The sequence below is a fragment of the Octodon degus genome, unplaced genomic scaffold (assembly GCF_000260255.1).
Source record: "Octodon degus isolate 3935 unplaced genomic scaffold, OctDeg1.0 scaffold00009, whole genome shotgun sequence".
Taxonomy (NCBI): domain Eukaryota; kingdom Metazoa; phylum Chordata; class Mammalia; order Rodentia; family Octodontidae; genus Octodon; species Octodon degus.
This window is the reverse complement of record NW_004524585.1, coordinates 30,071,635-30,090,102: the sequence shown is the minus strand read 5'-3', so window position 1 is coordinate 30,090,102 and position 18,468 is coordinate 30,071,635. Positions and strand designations below refer to the sequence as shown.

Below are 18,468 nucleotides of genomic sequence, written 5' to 3'. Positions count from 1 at the left end.
CCAGTCAGAGACCAGCACCAAGAAACACAGGCCTGAGCCAAAGACCTCAGACATCGGATTCTCCTCCATGCGCCAAGTGAGCTCAACATGACAACAAGTTAGTAGGCGTCATGATCTTCCTTTATGAAGGCAATAACCAGAATCAAAGTCTAGGCTGGGAAAAGCCAACTCAACAGTTGGGGAGGAGAGGAATGTTGAACGAATCTGCCAAGCTGAAGAGGACTTGGAGTCAGGGAAGCAAAAGATTCATTACTTAACTATCAAGCATTTCGGAAGCTTTTCCAGAGACTTTATTGCTGAAAAGCCCCAGCCTGCCCACTCAGTCCTTCGTTCATTCAGCAACCATTAATTGAGTAGTCCTGCTCTGGACTGTACAACACTGGTCCAATAGGTCCATTATACGAAGGCCTGCCAAATTTAACTCCAGCAGAGCTGGTGAGAGGAGTGAAGATAGCCCAAGCCCCCGCAACACAGGCTCAGATTACTGACACTGAAGGGGACTCTAAACAAAACAGGGGTGTGATCAGAGAATACAGTGATCTCAAGCTGTCCAGGGCTCCACTTGTCTGTCATCTGCAGTAATGTCTCGTGTGAACTAGAACCCAACAAGGGGGAAACCAGGCTGATATAAAACATTTCAAAAGAGCTTTCATAGAAAAATGATTCTGTTAAAAAAGCAGTATAAAGACTTTGAAATCTCACTGGAAATGCAGCATTTCATGTTGTATGCTGACTTGAGTTAAATACAAATGTTTGGAAACTCTGTGGAAATTGTGCCCTAAAATTATTTGGGGTGGGGTAAAATTTTCTCAAGATAAGAAACTAGACTGGGCATGGTGGTGCATACTTGTAATCCCAGCACTTGGGAGATTGAGGCAGGAGGATTGCTCAGAGTGTAAGGCCAGTCAGGGCTACAAGGTGAGTTCAAGGCCAACCTAAAACTGTATAGTGAAATCCTAGCTCAAAAAGATAAAAAATAAAAAATAAATAAAAATGATAAGAAATGAGTATGCATTGGAAAAGAGAAAATGCTTGCATAAAATCTTATTTTTGGGCTGGCCAAATAGCTCAGTGGATTAAAGCACCTGCAAGCAGGTGCAGGGGCTAGGGATTCAATCCCTGGGCCTGTCATGCTGGCCCTGCCCCTGGGGCACACTGAGACAGCAATTGAAACTGGGCATGGTGACATTCACCTATAATCCCAGCTCTTGGGAGGCTGTAAACAGGCAGATCACTATGCGTCCAATCTAATAGTGAGCCCGTGAACACCCTGTAGACCTTTCCCTAAAAGACAAAAAAAATCTTATTTTTGAGGGAAGAATAATCATTTCCCATGCCAGGTTTATAAAATGCAATATAAGTAGAAAAAAAGGTTTATGGTTGCAGGAACCTAAAATGGCCCAGAGAGTTAATAAAGCAGAAAAATAGTATTTGCAAAGGTACCAACAAATCAAAAGTTCACAAAGACAGTAAAGATTATTTGCCAAGTAGGCAAATGACAAGAGGAGAGACTATCTCAACTTTGACTCAGTTATTAACTTTATAGAGAGATCATCAGTGTCATCTATGGGATTTTTTTTTCTAATTTCATGAGCACAAGCAAGCTTATATGAGCTTGTTTTCCTTTATGAGAACAAGCAAGAGTAACTGCTAGGATAAGATCTACTTCGTTCAAATAAAGAAACTCAAGAGAAGTTAGAATTCAGGTTGGGCTTATGTTTCAGTAGAGCACTTTTCTAATATGTAGGAGGCCCTCGCTTTCATCCTCAGAACCCCCGAATCTGGCATTCAAATAACAACCCTCAGTTATCAAGAAAATATTCTATTAGGGTATGTGGCTTTCTACGACAGAGAAATACATTATTTTAGTCAATTTTCCCAGTTGCAAAACAGTCAAAGCAGAGTGTCTGATTTCACAAATTATTTTTCTCATCTAAAACAGCTAACCGTATGATAGATATTATAACTAGATACAAATGAAAAAGGAATACAATACCTGAAGCCAGATCTGCCTACAGAATGATCTATACATACTATTTACCCTTTCGTTAATTCAGGGTTGGCAAATGTTTTAATAAGCATTATGAGCAAAGAAACCACAAAACATGTTCCCTTGAGGCACCAAAAGCATACTATTAGCCTTTATGAAATTATCTCTTACTTCTAAACAGTAAGACAAAAGGAAGTCAGGGAGAGAATGTTTGTCCTATTGTTTGTGAATCTATGCATTCTTTTCTTCCTCACAGTACTTATTAATTCCTCTGTAATAATACACACACACTTGCTAAAAATCATTGAAGACTTTTTCACTACTAAATGAAGTTTTGACACTACCTGTACTATCTTGCTTAATCTTGGGATTTCGCTACAACTGCAAGTGAAATAGTTTGCATCATATATGAAAAAGATGACAAAGCTCCCTGCTATTTTGTTAGGTACCCACTTATTTGTAATGGCTAGCAGCAAAAGTTCAATGTACAGGGCCATAACATTAGCAACTAAAACAGCAGCCACAGGGCTGGGGAGATGGCTCAGTGGAATAAGTGCTTCCCTGGCAAGCGCAAGTGCCTGAGTTCAATCCCCGGTTTCACCAAAAAATAAAATAAATAAATAAAACAGCAGCCACTAATGTTTATTGAGCACTTGATATGTTCCAAGCCAATCTCGCAACTTCTAGAAAACTTTGCCCCTTGTTCAAGATTCTTGCTCTGCCCAAATATGCCAGGTACACAGGACAACAAATAAAGGGCCAAGGGACAGAGTCTACGCTATCGAAACGCTCCCTGCTTATTCTCTTTCTTGGAATAAATTGATGACTGCCACATTGTTGAAGAAGTGATCACGCCTCGAACTCTAGTTTACACCCTGCTCTGAAATACCCTAAGATCTCATCCACCCACCTCTGCTTTGAACTTAAAAGGTGTCATTTCTGAAACTAGATCAGTTTCCCACCTTGGTTGTTTTCATGGATTTAATTAGACTTGCTTTTAGGGACTTGGATTTTAAAAATATTAGATTCCTAACATTGGAAAGTGTTTTTAAATTTGTGCTTTCTCCAAGATTGAGGAGAGTTGTACGAAGGGTTATTAAAATGAACAAAAAATGGATAGCATAAGTGAAATCATCCTTGGCGAGTTTTTAAAGGCTTTCTTTAAAAGGCCAGATGAGGGCTGGGGAGATAGTTCAATAGAATGAGCACTTACCTGGCAAATTCAATCCCTATTCAATCCCAGTTCAATCCCTGGTACCGCAAAAGAAATAAATAAATAAATAGCCAGATAATTAGTAAAGCAAGATGTTCTTTTTTTTCCTATATTTTAGGGAAGGGTCTCCAGGGTGTTCAGGGTCTTACTACTAAATCCAACTTGTAGTAATTCGCCTGTTTACAGCCTCTCAAGAGCTGGAATTACAGGCGCACACTACCGTGCCCATCTCAGTGGGCCCCAGAGGCAGGGCCAGCATGATAGGACCAGGTATCAAACCTCCAGCCCCTGCATCTGGTTACAGGCACTTCAACCCACTGAGCTATTTGGCCAGCCCACAAGCTATTCTTCATATAAGGCTTAAATAATTTTTTTTTAAATTTTCCCTTCAATGTACAATATAACAGTCAGTGTTAATACCTATCATCTTGAGTTTTATTAAATTTTTTTTAATAATTTCTAATGTCTTCTCTATTTTTTTCTATGTTCAATAAAGTAAATTAAAAAATATTTTGCCCTTTTTGTCTCTCAGGAGTCTTAATTTTTTCCCAATGAGTAGATATGGCTCTTCTATGTTTGAAAACACTTCTATCACACAATGAATGATCTGCCCTTTTTTCAGAAGCATTTTTCTCCTCTCTGAAAGCACCTTTCATAAAATGTATTTAGAAAAACAACAGAAGTTTGACATTCATAAACACTACATGCTTTTGTTAAGACGCTTAAAAATATAACATGTCATTCTTCACCCTTTATCTCAAAATACTGACTTTCTGATTCTAGCAGAAGATAATTTTAGGACCTCATCAAGACCACATACATAAAATTGGCATATGTGTTATACGCACACAAATTGAGAGAGCATCTTTCCCAAATGTGTTGCAGAAAGCGAAATGCATCTGGTGTGGCAATATGGGCCGACACGTGAACTGAAAGCCGCGGAAGAAAGAAAATTTTTCTCTCTTTCCTTATTCTCATAGCAGAATGTTTTGAACAACGCACACGCCCAGTCACAAGGCATCTATAGGTTTGTCAGTGTGTTTCAAAGGTAACATTTGGCTAAAGAGAGCCTAACTGTGAGGAGGCCCGGCACAGGCAGGCCAGGCAGCACATGTGGTGTGCTTTCAATCCCTGGACATCAGTGATTTCCAAAGCTCTCCCTCACAGCCCAAAATGATTTTTTGCTTTTACTTAACATTTCTACCCAGCTTCAGACTATGAAGACATACGCCGTCAGGACCTCATGCTGGGAAGCGAGCAGAGACGCGTACTGCAAGCGGGGTCGATGCCAGCCTCCAGCAGCAACACGAGCAAAATTCAATAATTTGTCTATTTTTGCAATGACTTTTCTCTCTGCCCCAAGAGAAAGTTCTTTGCGCGAACACAACGTAACTGCTTCTCCTGTCTTCTCTGTCTACAGGTCTGAGCTGGGACCTGAAAATAAAGCAACCCAGCAGGTATTACAAGCTCCTCCCCATACTCAGGTGTCTTGACAAGGAGGAGCTAGGAGGGCAGGGAAGACCCCGGATGTCCCAGAAGTGCGCAGGGCAGGGCACGGCACGTCACACTGAGCCTAAGTCTGACTGGCACAGCAAGGTCTCCTTGAGCTCCACTTCTAGTCTAATTATTTTTCTCCAATCAGAAGTGAGCTGGGCTCCTTGGGTTGGGCAAAGAGTATCTGGAGGGCTAAGAAGTTTTTCCTCTGGAATTTCTACTCAGAAAACAAAGTCCCTGGGCAGCAGGCACTGGGGACCAACGCTGGAGCTTCTTCCTGGGTCTGTGTCTCGCATCGGGCACGTCCCTGAGGACCCACTGTTCTTCCTGCCTGTGTCACAATGCTCACCTATTTTCCACCTGTCCTTCAACTTTTAAAAAATTCTCCTGTGAAGGCAGCACTATGTATTACAACAAATACTGTGAAATTCCTATTACTTTGTTAAGTGAAATTCTGTACTTGTAATTTTTTGTTTTAATGCTAATTTGTATTCTTTAAAAATTGACAAAAAAAATTCCTTGTGTCTACATTGAAATGCTAGTTCTCCAGATGATGATTAAAACTAATTTTTAATCATATGGTATATATGATGCACTTTAAATATGACATGTAACGATGCATCACAGAACGATTTGGAAATTAATATGCTAATCTAGAGCTGATTTGTGTAGGAATGGAAAAACCAAAAGTGAGCGCAAACTTGCAAGTCTCTAATACAAATCAACCTGTAAGAGCAAAATTATCTCAGAAATTTAACTTTTAAAAGTTATCAAAGACAGGTGTAATCATGCACAAACAGCCCTCTCGCATTCATCCCCTGGAAAGCCTACTTAGAGGCAGCCATTGGCTTCCTAACCTGTAAAATGACAACAGTTTCTCGCACAGAGCACTGCAGCGAGAATTAAATTATGTGAGGTAAAAGAGGCCTCAGTGCCCCGAGAAGGCACACTCCTAACGTTAGGGTAGTATTTCCTCCAAGGGAAGGTCATATGTTTTGTATACAGAATTCATACTTACATTTAAAGGAGCTAAAAATAAACACTGACAGCTTCTGAAAACTTTTTGGTGAAAGAGAACATGGGGATGAATTCAAAATCCCTATTTTTGCTCTGAAAAGATCTTATTTCAGTGAGCTGCAAAACGACTTAGTAAGCTAACATTCAGTCACATGCCATTCACCTTCCAATGTGATTCCATTATTATTTATTGTTCTGCTATCCTTGATAGTAAAAGCTATGCAAAACAAAGCATAAAGCAGTGCCCTAACTCTAGAACTCTTACACATGAAGATTACACACGCACTAAAAAAATAGTTTCTTTCATACATATAGAAAATTCATTTCTGCTGAAGGAAAAACACGCCTTTAGCATACTTTTTTATTTTACTTTTGAAACAAAAACTATTTCTATCCAGTTCACTTTCAAAATAAAAGAAAAATAAATTTATTTAGTTTTTTGTTCACAGGCTTTCCTGACGCTTCTGAAATAAAATATATTCCTAGAACATCAAGTATTTGCTTACTGTAAACAATTGTCCATAATAAGCAATAAAATATCCTGGTTTTCTGATTTTCAGAAACTCCACTAATAAAAGTCAATAAACTATAAAAATTTCATCTAAAAGAGCTTCTAGTCTGGTATCTCACCCCTAATTCATGCCCTACTGCTTCTTATAGTTTTAGCTTCTATAGCGTCGCTTTTTAACCTAAAGTTTTAATGTATATGTCATTCATGTAACATAATTAATCAGAGTAAAAAGATGAGAGTTGAAATAAGCTAAAAGAAGTATTAAGAGAAGATTATTTAGATGCCCAACAGAAGAGAATTTTTGAAATATTTTCTAGCATTAACATAGTTTGATACATTTATCAAAAGAAAGCATTTCCTCTTCAAAGCGGAGGGAGTAAAACCAGCCAATCACGGATGCCATACCTTACAGATCCTACAATAGAATGCTTCAGAAAAAAAAACACATTAAAAACTTGACTCCTCTCTGAGTACTGTCAGCCCGATGTACAAAGCAGACTATTTTGAAAGCAAGTGCTTCCGGTGCCCATTAGCACTTAGAAGTGCCACGCTCGTGCAGTCCACTTGTGGGACGGTGTCCCACCTGCTGCAGAGCGCTTCAAAGGAATGCGGGAAGGGACGGGCGCCTGCCACGGGCGGTCCCCAGCCCTGGCCTCCTCGCCCTGCGCGTTCCTTCCTGCCCCCGCGGGGCCCAAGTGGCCCCTCCACACGTCGCCGTTCCTTCCTTAAGCTAAGACTGGGGCCTTTTTCTGTTGCCACGGAGAGACTTAGCTGAGTTTTTCCGTAGCTCCCCCGGCCCTAAATACTCCGTTTACCCAAACGGCTTTCCGGCGACAGGTGTCATTCTCATTCAAAGTAAGGGAGCAAATCAGAATTCCACCATAATTACTAAATTACTAACTCCAGGGTTATTAAAGAAGAGCGAGATGCCTTCCTAGCACTGTTTGATCGACTTGGAAGAAAACACCGGAGCCAGCTGGGCTGGAGGCGTGGCCCGAGCGCCCGGCCCCGCCGCGCCCGCACTCACCTGGCTGCTGCCGCGCTCCTCGCCGGTCTCCGGGGTCGCGGGCCCCGCTGGATTCCGAGCCGGCTCCTCCGGGGGCGGCGGCGGCTCCAGCAGTTGCTCCAGGCAAGCGGTGCCCGGCAGGGACGAACTCTTTTGGTGGCACAGGTGCGCCCCGGGGCCCCGACGCCGCGCGCCCTCATCCCCGGCGCGGTCGCCCCTCGGGGGCGGCTGGGGAGACGAGGACAGGGAAGACGAGGCGGACGACGAGGACGGCGCCGAGTCCGGGGAGAGCCCGCCAGGAGGCGTCCCCGCCGCGGGGCCCCTGGCCACGGGCAGCAGATGATCCCGGATCCGGCGGCGCAGCGCGGACCCCTGCTCGGCTCGGCCCGCGCCGCGGGGCTCCAGCGGCTCCGGCGAGGAGCAGCACAGGTTGGGCTGGGAGGACGAGAAGACCCTGTCCAGCGCTTGTTTCCGCTTCTTAAAGCCGCTCCACCTGCTGCCCGAGCTCGCCACGCCGGGCAGCGCGTCCCGCGTGGGCCTCGGGGGCGGCGGGGACGGGGACGGGGTGTCCGCAGTGCGGCGCTCCGCGCCCCCCGCGCGCCCACCCGCGCCGCCCTTGCCCTTGCCCACCCCCAGCTGCAGGTTCCTCCAGAACCGCGCGTGGAAGGAGGAGGACGCGGCCGCAGGCTCGGGCTCGCCCGCCGCGGGTGCCCGGGGCTCCATCCTCCACTCGGCGCCCCTCGGCTCCTCTCCTCCTCCTCCTCTTTCTTCTCCTCCTCCTGCTCCCCGAGCTTCTCCGCCCTCGCGGGCTGCGCCTCCTCTCGGAGTCGCGCGGCGGTGGCGGCGGCCGAGGGCGCAGCAGCAGCCGAAGCCGGGAGCGCCCGGCGGCTTCAGGCCAGCGGGGAGCAGCGACGCCGCCGCCTCGGCCGAGGCTCCCGCGCCTTGGGGCTCTGGCGCCGTCCCTTCCTCCACACCTCCGGGCTGGGCCGGCGCGGTCACCGGATCCCAGCCGCCGCCGCGCCTGCAAAGTTTCCGGCCCCGAGCTCCGCGGCTGCAGGCGCCCGGCGTCTCTCAGGCCGTGCCCGGACTCCGAGCTGCAGGAGCCTCACGCCCGGCCACTCCGGGCCAGGGACCGCGCCCTGCGCCCTGCGCCCTCGGGCAGCACCTGTCAGCAGCGGGAGCGACCGCCTCCCAGCCCCGCGCGCGCGCGGCTCCCACGGCAGGGCGCGTCCGGCTGCAGACAGCGGCGGGGACCCGCAGCCCCGGCGGAGCACCCCTGGACTATCATCCCGCTGCTAGGTGGGAGGGCGCGCGAGAGCGGGGAGGAGCGGCAGGGCCCGGGTCGGCTTGGTTTTGGCGATCCCGCCACCTTGGCCCACGCAGCTCGCTCCGGGCGGCCCTCTAGGTGAGGCCAGAGGAACAGAGTCGGGAGAGCCTGCTTGCGTCCTTGGTGGGCCCCTTGGGACGCAGAGCGTCCGCCTCGAGCGCGGAGCCCCACCGAAATTCTAAGGCTCCACACGCGATGCTCGCGCCCGAGTCCGAGAGGAGTTTGCTTTCTTCTGTCTCCACTTCATCCCTTTCATTCACCCGTCACGCTCTCCCTGGCATGGTCCCTGGTGACTTCGTTTCCAGAGCCTGCCAGTAAGGCCAACCCCTAACGTTGTAAATTGGAGTTCAAGGTGGACAAGACGGGAGAGAGGCGCACAATCCCTGACCCCATTTGCCACTCTGCCACGTTCTTCTCCTACGGGCACGTTTTTTTCTTTCCCTAGCCCATTTGCTTCGTTGCAAGGCAAATGAAGAGCACTTTTCAGCTTACTGAGACTTTGCCTCTCCCACACCTTTTCACCCAGGGTCTTCGGATTCTGTAGCAGAGCCTGGAAAGACAGGTGACACCGGGCCCTGCTCCACTCTGCTGCATCCCTGAATATGGAAACCAAGGGAAAGTTTCCTAAGTTTCGCTCCACCATTTGAATATAGCCTCTCCTCTGGCTAGCAGTATGTCCCGAGGTGTTCGCAACCTGCGTTTTGTTTTGTTTTCTTTATCCTTACAACAAATACATATTTATTCAGCACCTACTATGCATCAAGGACTGGGATAGGCTCTGGAAACAGTTGTGAACAAAATAAAGCAGGATTTCACCCCCATAAAGCTACTTAGAGCTGAGTAGGGGAAGAGTCAGACAATAAACAAAATTTTTAGTAGTGAAAAAGTCCCAGGCAGACAACAAAGCAGTGTAGGGTAACAGCGTGGTGAGAGAGGAAGGGACACCAGACAAAACGGGGACACTAATTTCGATGTGAATTTGAGATACACAACGGTAATTTAGCGGACATTGGTCCCAAATATTACATGGAACATATTTGCACTGAAAGTGTTCATCCAGCATCTATTTTATTATTCTTACAGTTTTACGTGCTCATACTGGGTTCTTCAGTCACAGTATGAGATTAAGGGCTCTATAGGTGAAATAAAGAGCCATTAAAAGCATTTTTAAATATAGGACTGATGTGGTTTACTATTAGTTGCTTCACAGGGCTATTTTGAAGGGTTTAGTGTCCAGCATATAGTTGACATTATGTTATTTGGCAGATAGGGACAGTATTTCCAAAGTTTCTGAAAACTATGCTTTGGAAAAAGAGACAAGTGTTGTAAGATTGTGGGCTGTATTTAAATAACATTCTTGAAACTACAAGATTCTGGAGATGGGAAACAGATGGTGGTTGCCAAGAGTTATGGGTGTGGCAGATAGAAAAGAAGATTTCAGAAAGCTCCTTGGTGATACGAGGCAGACCCGTGTCTTGGTTGTGGTGGTGGTTGTAAGAGCTGTTACTACATAACACAAGGGATAAAAGTGGATAGGTACACACACACACACACACACACACACGAGTGGCTACAAAAGTTGTTGAAATCTGAATTGGATCATTGTGTTATACCAATGGTCATTTCTTGGCTTAAAGTTGTACTGCAGTTAGTGCGGTGATTCCACTGGGTGACATTGTGTGAAGTTCACACAGAATCTTCATGTAGTATATTTGGAACTTCTTATAAGCCTGTATTTATTACAGAATGAAAAATATAAATACAAGTACAATAATAATAATGAAGGGTTTACTGGAGTATATTGGATTATTTTGCTGCATTCATGCACCTACAATATTTAAATGACAATGGAATACCCTTCTCTGACAAAACTGAACAAAGAAAGGGGATACAACTGAAGAACCATTTTGTATCTGTATATACAAAATAGGGTAGATACACAGCTACTTTCTCTTAATTTAATGAAAAGAAAGATTTGTACTAATAGTGTTTGTGGACAGGATATCATGTCATTGTCTGCATCTTGTACTATGGATAACCACTACAAAGACAACAATATGAAATGTATTAATTATTGAAACTGTCCTACTAATCGGTTTTGAAACTTTCTCATTGCTATTTGTTTCTCAATAAAATTAATTTAAAAATTTAAAAAATAATAATGAAGGGTTTTTTATTGTAGACTGATAAAAGTTTTCCTTTCTAGCTTTGACTATTGGGGAATAAAGCCATCCTGGAAGCCCAAGAGACCACCTTTCCTGTAGCTCTGTTCCCACCAACCCAATGAAATCCCTGAGTTAGCCAAAATCCCTCTAAAAAATGAATGGGGTAAGATTACTGTGATGATTACGCTAGACTGTCAATCTGACACAAGACTCTTAGGGAGGCAACTGGGTCAGGGCAATGCTGTTCTCATCAGTGGGTGAGTGCACTGGCGCTCATGACTGAAGGTGCTGCAAGGAGGTGGGGTCCAGTCCGAGGGAATGCGCTGCTAAGAACATCTCTTCACAGGACGTTTCTCTTGCTGCCACTGTGCTGAGCAGTTTGGCTCCACCACACCCTCCCACATTTCTGCTTTGGTCCAGCTGACCATGGACTGTACCCTCGGAAACTGTAAGTCAGAACTAAGCCTGTCTTCCTCTAAGTTTCAGGCACCAGACATTTTGTGCCTGTGACAGGAAAACTGTCTAATACATTTGCAGAAGAAAAAATCACATTTGAACAAGCTCCCAACTGCAAATAAAGATACAAAGATTACCAAGGTCTCTACACATATGAAGAAAGCTGACCACATTGGCAATCACAGTAACATGCCTTGTGTAGGGGTAGAAAGGGCCGCCTTTTCCTTTGGCTTATCCCTTCCTTCACTTCCATTTTCTTTCTTATCTCCCATTTGCTTGAGTCCAGTCTTTGACTTTCATTTTAAAAGCTTCAGTGAAACTTTGAAAGTTCAACTGAAACTGAAATTCTGAATTTTGTAGTTTGGTTAAATTCTTTCCTTTTCCTAGAGCAGGGGATGATGACTCTTGTAGAGCTTTCAACAACACAAACAGCCTGCTGTGGCCATTTGCTATAGGTTGACCACCAGGGCTCTAGAGTATTTATTATCTAATAGAGACTTATAAAAACTAAAAATCTGAATTGAACTCAGTAGAAATCTTCTTATAAATTTGACTATTCAGTGTCTTTTTCATCTTACAAAGAGAACCACACACTGTTACTAAAGACTTTTCTGTAGGTTTGCCTTGAGCCCTTATTAAATCAATATGGGGACCATTTGCAAAAGCTTAAGGCAAACTCTTTTCCAACCAGAGAAATGAAACAAAAAGTTCCAACACAACAAATTTTACCTCCCTAGAGAGCTACTCTGAAATCTTTCCTCACATAAACCCTGCAAAACACAGGAGTCTTACTCCCTCAACATGGTAAGAATATTTGTTTTTCTATAAACTGGTAAATCAGAAGCACTGAGAAAACAAGTAAAGAAATGTAGGATTACATAGAAGTTCAAGAGACATAACCACCTCTTACCAGAACTCTGTGTCATGCTTGTTGTAGTGATAGCCTGGAGATAACTCTAAACATTTGCCTTCATATTTATAATTGTTGGTCAGGGAGATGGCTCAATAGAGTAAGTGCTTGCCTGGCAAGCACAAGGGCCTGAGCTCAATACCCAGTTCCACCAAAAAGGAAAAAAGCATTGTAATTGTTTCGTGATTCATTTAATTGACTTTTGTAGCCTAACATTTACATTTTTCTCTTCTTCTTAACTCTGTCTTCAAAATACCGTGATATTTTTGAGTTCTGAAATTTGATCCCAAACAACACATTGATCAAATGCAAATTTATTTACCCAACTTGAAAAAAATAAAATAACTTCCCTAAATATTTGAATGGATTATACAGATTGTGCTTCACATAAACCTGTATCAGATATGTTCTCTGCTAAGAAATATATTATTATATTTAATAGAAGAAGCTGATTTTAAAAAAAACTCAGGGCTGGTGAAAAATATCAGTGGACTAAGCACTTGCTTAGGTAAGCACAGGGGCCAAGGTTCGATCCCTGGCACTGCATGCCCCACCAGCCACACTGGCCCCACCTCTGGGCTGGTGATAGAATCTAGGAGTGGTGGTGCATGCCTGTAATCTCAGCAGTAGGGAGGCAGAAAGCAGGAGGATCACTATGAGTCCAAGCTGTGTAGTGAGACCCTGCACACACACACAAAAAAAAAAAAAAATTTAAAAACCTTCCACAAGTGCAAACGTTGCCAGGTGACCACTAAAGGGACACAGAGGAGTAAAGAGTGACTTCTGGCTTCACTAATTCAGGAAAAGTTGTTGTCAGAGAACTTATCTGAGCTAAGATCTACTGCATCCAGTAGGATACACCATAAAGATGGCTGGCCACCAGCAAGTGGATGTAAAATCCATGCCACATAGAAAACTTCAATGAATATTAGCTACCACGGGCATGTTACAATTTGCAAATGATCTTAAATGTTGATAGGGCATCTATTGGTTGGATTAACCTTAAATTAGTATACAGATCAAAAACATTGATTTACAGGAAGCAGAGAAGTTAATGAATGAGGTAACATTTGAGAAGAACCTCAAAGGGACAGAGAAAGTCAAGAAGTGAACCTGAGGGGGCCACTTTTCAGGATGAAAGAATAGTGAGTCCAAAGAGGCTGAGGCAGAACCATGCTCAGCTTGAGGAATAGCAAGAAGAGAAAAGAGGATGAAACAGAGACAGCAGGTGGGGAGCGAGAGGAAAAGTTATCGCAGAGATGCTTCAGGGACAGGTCATGTGGAACCCTAGACAGTAGGGACTTTGGATTTGGGTGAGATGGAAAACCAATGAAGGCTTTGAGTAAAGATTCTCTCTGATACAATTTGATGAGGTATTTATACATAGTGGAATATTATTTAGCCATGGAAAAGAAACAAATCCTGCTGTTTTCTGAAAAGTGAATGGAACTAGAAGATGTCATGTTAAACAAATAAGCCAGATACAGACAAAGAATATCACATGTTCTCTGTCATATGTGGAAAACACACACACACTAACACACACACACACACACACACACACACACACACCCCAAACATAGGTGACCTGAAAGTAGAAGAGGGCTGTTATGGTACAGAAAGGGAACTCAGAAAGAGGAGACAGAAGAGGGTAGAGGGACAGTGAGACAGAAGAGGGTAGGGGAACAGTGAGACAGGAGAGGGTAGGGGGACAGTGAGACAGGAGAGAGTAGGGGGACAGTGAAACAGAGAAGTGGGGGATATGATGAACAGGGCGTGGTCAAAGCCCCCTATACGCACATGTGGAAATATCACGGAGAAACTTTAATTGGTGTAATCAATATGTGTCAACAATTACAAACTTTAATTGGTGTAATCAATATGTGTCAACAATTACAATTAAATGGGGTAGGAGCAGAGCTCACACAGGAGCCATCGTGTCAGCATGAGGGACAATGATGTGTCCTCCACTTGGGTGGAGGCGGAAGTAGTGGCTACAGTTCGACTCTGGATCTGTATTCTACAGGTAGACCTGATGGGACCTGTCATGGCTGGGACACCGAGTGCTTAAGCATGATGTCATATTATGTGTGTCTCCCCCACGTGTAATTTTCATAGATGAAGAATCCCAGTGTTACATGATTTTCAAGGTCACTTGTACAAGAAGCAGATTTTGCAATCAAACCCACTCCGTGGGATTCCAAAGCCTGTGGCTTCTTCTATTTTAAAACATAAACAAAAATAAAGAGAACAGGAAATGAAAAGAAGCCTCAAGAAGTAAACTGATCCATGTCCTCGCCCGCAGTGAGAAGCAGAACCGTCTGGATGGAATCACAACTTCCACTCAATATGATCAAGGACACCAGTGTAGGTACAAGAACTACATTTCTGGGACTGATTGAGTTGAAGGCCAACTTGAATGGCACTTACGGAGCCTATTGTCAGAGAAGCCCCGGCCGCTGTCCCAGCTCCCATCATGGAGAAGAGCCTTCAGGCCCTCATTTGGTCTTGCAGTCTCTGAAATGGGGATTATAATATCTATCTGCCTGTCCACCCTTTAAAGCCCAGGGTAAGCAGCATTCTTGACCAGTGATGCTTGTCTAGAAGAGAGACATTAGCACTACTTGGTAACTGAGCACAAGAGCTACCAGACTGAGTTCTTCCACTTTACATTAAAGAAAATCCTGCCTCTGTGGAATGAAACATTTCAACCCTTTCAAAGCTAAGAACTGAATCCTTACAACTCCATGTTCTGAGATTGCTTCTAGCTATATAATCAACTCAGAATAAATTCTTCTCCAGGTGTGAACTGGTTTCTGCTCTTTTCTTCCATGAAATTTTTCTCAGTGGAATTCTCAAATACGGTTTCATGTTTAGCAATTTCAGAAGAGCTATTTAACCTAAGCCACTTCAGATTGGCTCTAATTCAAATACACAAAAATACTTTAGACTGCTAGGCCAAGCTCAGGAATTTCTATGAGGGAAAAATAGGAGTGTTCATGCAGCTAGAAGTGGGTGTGAAGCTGTGTTTGTGTAATTTCTTTCAAAAATCAGTTGTCCATATCAAGGACGAGAGGACTGAGTTGCCTGAAAATTCTATCCCTTGATCTCAGCTCTGTGGGACACAGTTGGAGGACAGAGGTGTATGCCTGGGGCTACGGGAAGCTCCTAGGGACTTGGTTTTTCAATAGCAAATAAATAAAAACAGTGTAGCTACCCTCAAAGGGCCTTTTCAATTTAAAAATTGCATGTGCCTCTTTCCCCATAGCCTCACCAACATTCATTATTGGTTGATTTCTTGATGATAGCCATTCTTCCTAGGGTGAAGTGGAATCGCACTGTTGTTTTAATTTGTATCTCTTGGATGACCAATGCTATTGAACATGTTTTTCATTTATTTATTTGCTATTTGCACAGTTTTCCAATATAGGATATAATCCATCTACACATTCCTGATTTCAGTGATATCCAAAAAATCAGATGTACTGGACAGACATGAAAATAATCCCCCTAGAAAGTAGACCATGTAGCAGGAGCTCTTGGGGCCTGGTTCCTATTGCCCAGGCCCTGGCGCGTCACTGCAGGTGTCTGCACTTCTGTACCTGAGGCGTCTTCCCCCTCCCAAGTGAGAAGGAATCCCAGGAATTGATAACAGCTGTGGTGTCTCTGGCTCCCAGCTACTGAGTGGGAGTGAGGCAGGGATAGCTTACTGCGGGGACTCTGTTGTATTTCTCTCCAGTCTAGTGCATTCTGTGTTAACTGGCTTTATCACCTCTCTTTTTCCATCCTTGTCCAACTCACCCCTCTTCCCTAGGAGCTACTTCCTGAAACTACAATATAATTTGCTCTCACTTCTAAGTCTTTGTCACTGAAGCAGCTTCTAGGCAAATCCAAGCTAGGAGACATTATGCTGACATTGCAGTTCCTTGGTGATGAGCTCCCAACCTGACCATCCTGTGAGAACAGAGGAATGGTCTCAAGATCATCGGGGAAGCCCCAGCCCTGAGATTTCTCTTCTACTCATCCAGAAAATAGGGAGAAAGATGAAAAAGAATGTGCCTCTTTCTTTAAAGTTGCTCCCAACTCTTCTTATATCCTGAAGTTAGATCTCAAGCATGTGGCCATTTCTAACCATGATTTTTAAAATCAATTAAAACAAAATATTTACTAAAAGTAATCATGTGTTCAAATAATGTGGGGTTTTTGGGAGAGAGGAGTTTGCTGGGGTTTTTTTAGTCTTTTTAAAATTAATTTTATTGAGAAACAAACAGCAATGAGACAGTTTCAAAACAGATTAGTAGGACAGTTTCAATAATTAATATATTGCATATTGTTGTCTTTGTAGTGCTTATTCATAGTACAAGATGCAGACATGATGTCCTGTCCAAACGCTATTAGTACAAATCTTTCTTCCCATTGAATTAAGAGAAGGTAGCTGTATATTTATCTTATCTATTTTGTCTTTCATTTGTATCCCCTTTTTGTGTTTAATTTTGTCACAGATGGGTATTCCATTGCCACTTCAATATTGTAGATGCTTGTGTGAATTCAGCAAAATATTCCAATATAGTCCAGTAGTCCATAATAGTAGTGGGTTATCTGCAGGACTGGCAATGTCAGAAGTTGTTGACTTGAGCCTTTTACAGTTCAGCATATTAATATGGCTTTACTTTTTATACCTCGTTTTTACACTTTTCTGCTGGATGGTTAAGACCAAGATAAAGCAAAACCTATATAACAAGAAATGTAACTTTTGTATCTGCCAAGATCAGTCAAATCCCCTCAGGATTTACTCTGAAACCCTGTACTGCACTTTGTAGATCCTTTGTCAGTGTCACCCATATGGATGAGTCATGGCCATTGCTTGACAAATTTGCTCTCTGTGAAAGACTGAGAGAATGTTTTCTCTCCATGTGACTGTCCTTAGGCACACTCTACACCATCGATCATTTCTTCTGTTGCCCCATAATCTCCTTGATCAGAAAATTTAGGACACAACTGAGTTACAGGCTGTTATAGTACAGGTTCTCCTATGTCCTGAGTAAAGAAGCTGGTTTTCTTTGTTTTTGGTTTTCTGATGGAACCAGGGATTGAACTCAGGCCCCTGCACTTGCCAGCCAAGCACTTATTCCACTGAGCTGTCTCCCTGGTCCTGAGGCAGGAGTTTGGAAAGGAAGGGAGAGGTAATATTTGGGAACAAGAAGAAACTCAGACGCTGAAGAGCAGTTATTTGAGTATTTTCATTTACAAAAAAAAAGGGGGGGGCTGGGGAGATGGCTCAGTAGAATAAGCGCTTCCCTGACAAGTGCAAGGGCCTGAGTTCAATCCCTAGTTCTGCAAAAAAAAAAAAAAAAAAAAAAAAAGAAATTTCCTCTTTTATTTACCTATGTAGTTTTGACATTTGATGCAATGCCAGGAACTACTACACACATCTTTTTTCTGAGACCTAGGATGAAGCAAATACACAGAGAGCAGAGAAGAATGGTGGAAACAATCTCTGTTCCTGATGATATCATTGTGCTAAAGAATCAGAGTCAAAGCTTTCCTCAAACCTGTTCCTATTTCCATGTGTTGCCTAGTTTCTAGCTAATTTTGGTTGAGTGTTACACTAGTTGTCTATTGCTGTTGTAATAAATTATGACAAACTTAGGACACTGAACTACCCTGTCATTCTACTACTGCCCAAGCCCATAGAACATACACCACCAGGAGTAAACCCTAATGTAAACCACTGACGGGATGATACATAAGGGCTGGGCATAGCTGAGGGGAATGGGCACATGGGAGCTCTCTGCACCGCCCACTGGGAACCACCAGTGTCTAGGGGTCAGAAGTCCAGGCACAGAGTGGCTCAGTTCACTCTCTAGCTCCAGCGCTCCAAAGCTAGGGGCCAGCACGGCAGTGCTCCTTTCGGTAGACCCTGGAGATGAACTATGCTCATTTGCACTGCTGTCTCGGGTCCAGGCCCATGCACACCTGCGAACTCCATGGGTGCTTCAGCTAGCAACTGGCTGAACAAGTAGGGGACAGGGGCCTTGGTGGGTGGGAGCAGGTAGCCTTAGAATTCTGCTTACCGTGTACTTCTGAGAGCTCAAAGCATCTGGACCAGACATCGTTGTTGAGACGCGGCAAAATGATACAGCCTGCTGGGCTGCTGCTTGAAACCAGTGGAAGTGGTTCACGGTTACAAAGTAACAGAATTAAGACCAGTTCCTATTAATTAAAGATAAGAACACGAGAGACTGGCCTAAATACCAGTGGGGACCTTACTTCCTTGCTGTTATTTTGAATCTGCTCATTTTGCTGCTTAAAGTCAGCCCTTCCCCTATTTTCCTCTAATGTGATGATTTTTAAAGTATGTTATAATCAGGAGGGGTTA

General features: G+C 43.9%; 1 protein-coding gene across 1 annotated transcript in view; it reads right to left on the bottom strand.

Moving 5' to 3' along the window:
* The window catches only part of Mctp1 (multiple C2 and transmembrane domain containing 1), a 606,101-nt gene extending 598,147 nt beyond the window's left edge, over positions 1–7,954 (bottom strand). The window contains exon 1 of the mRNA XM_004625433.2: positions 7,253–7,954. Within this exon, the coding sequence (XP_004625490.1) occupies positions 7,253–7,954 (702 nt within the window). The remainder of the gene's footprint in view (positions 1–7,252) is intronic.
* Between the last annotated feature and the right edge of the window lie 10,514 nt (positions 7,955–18,468).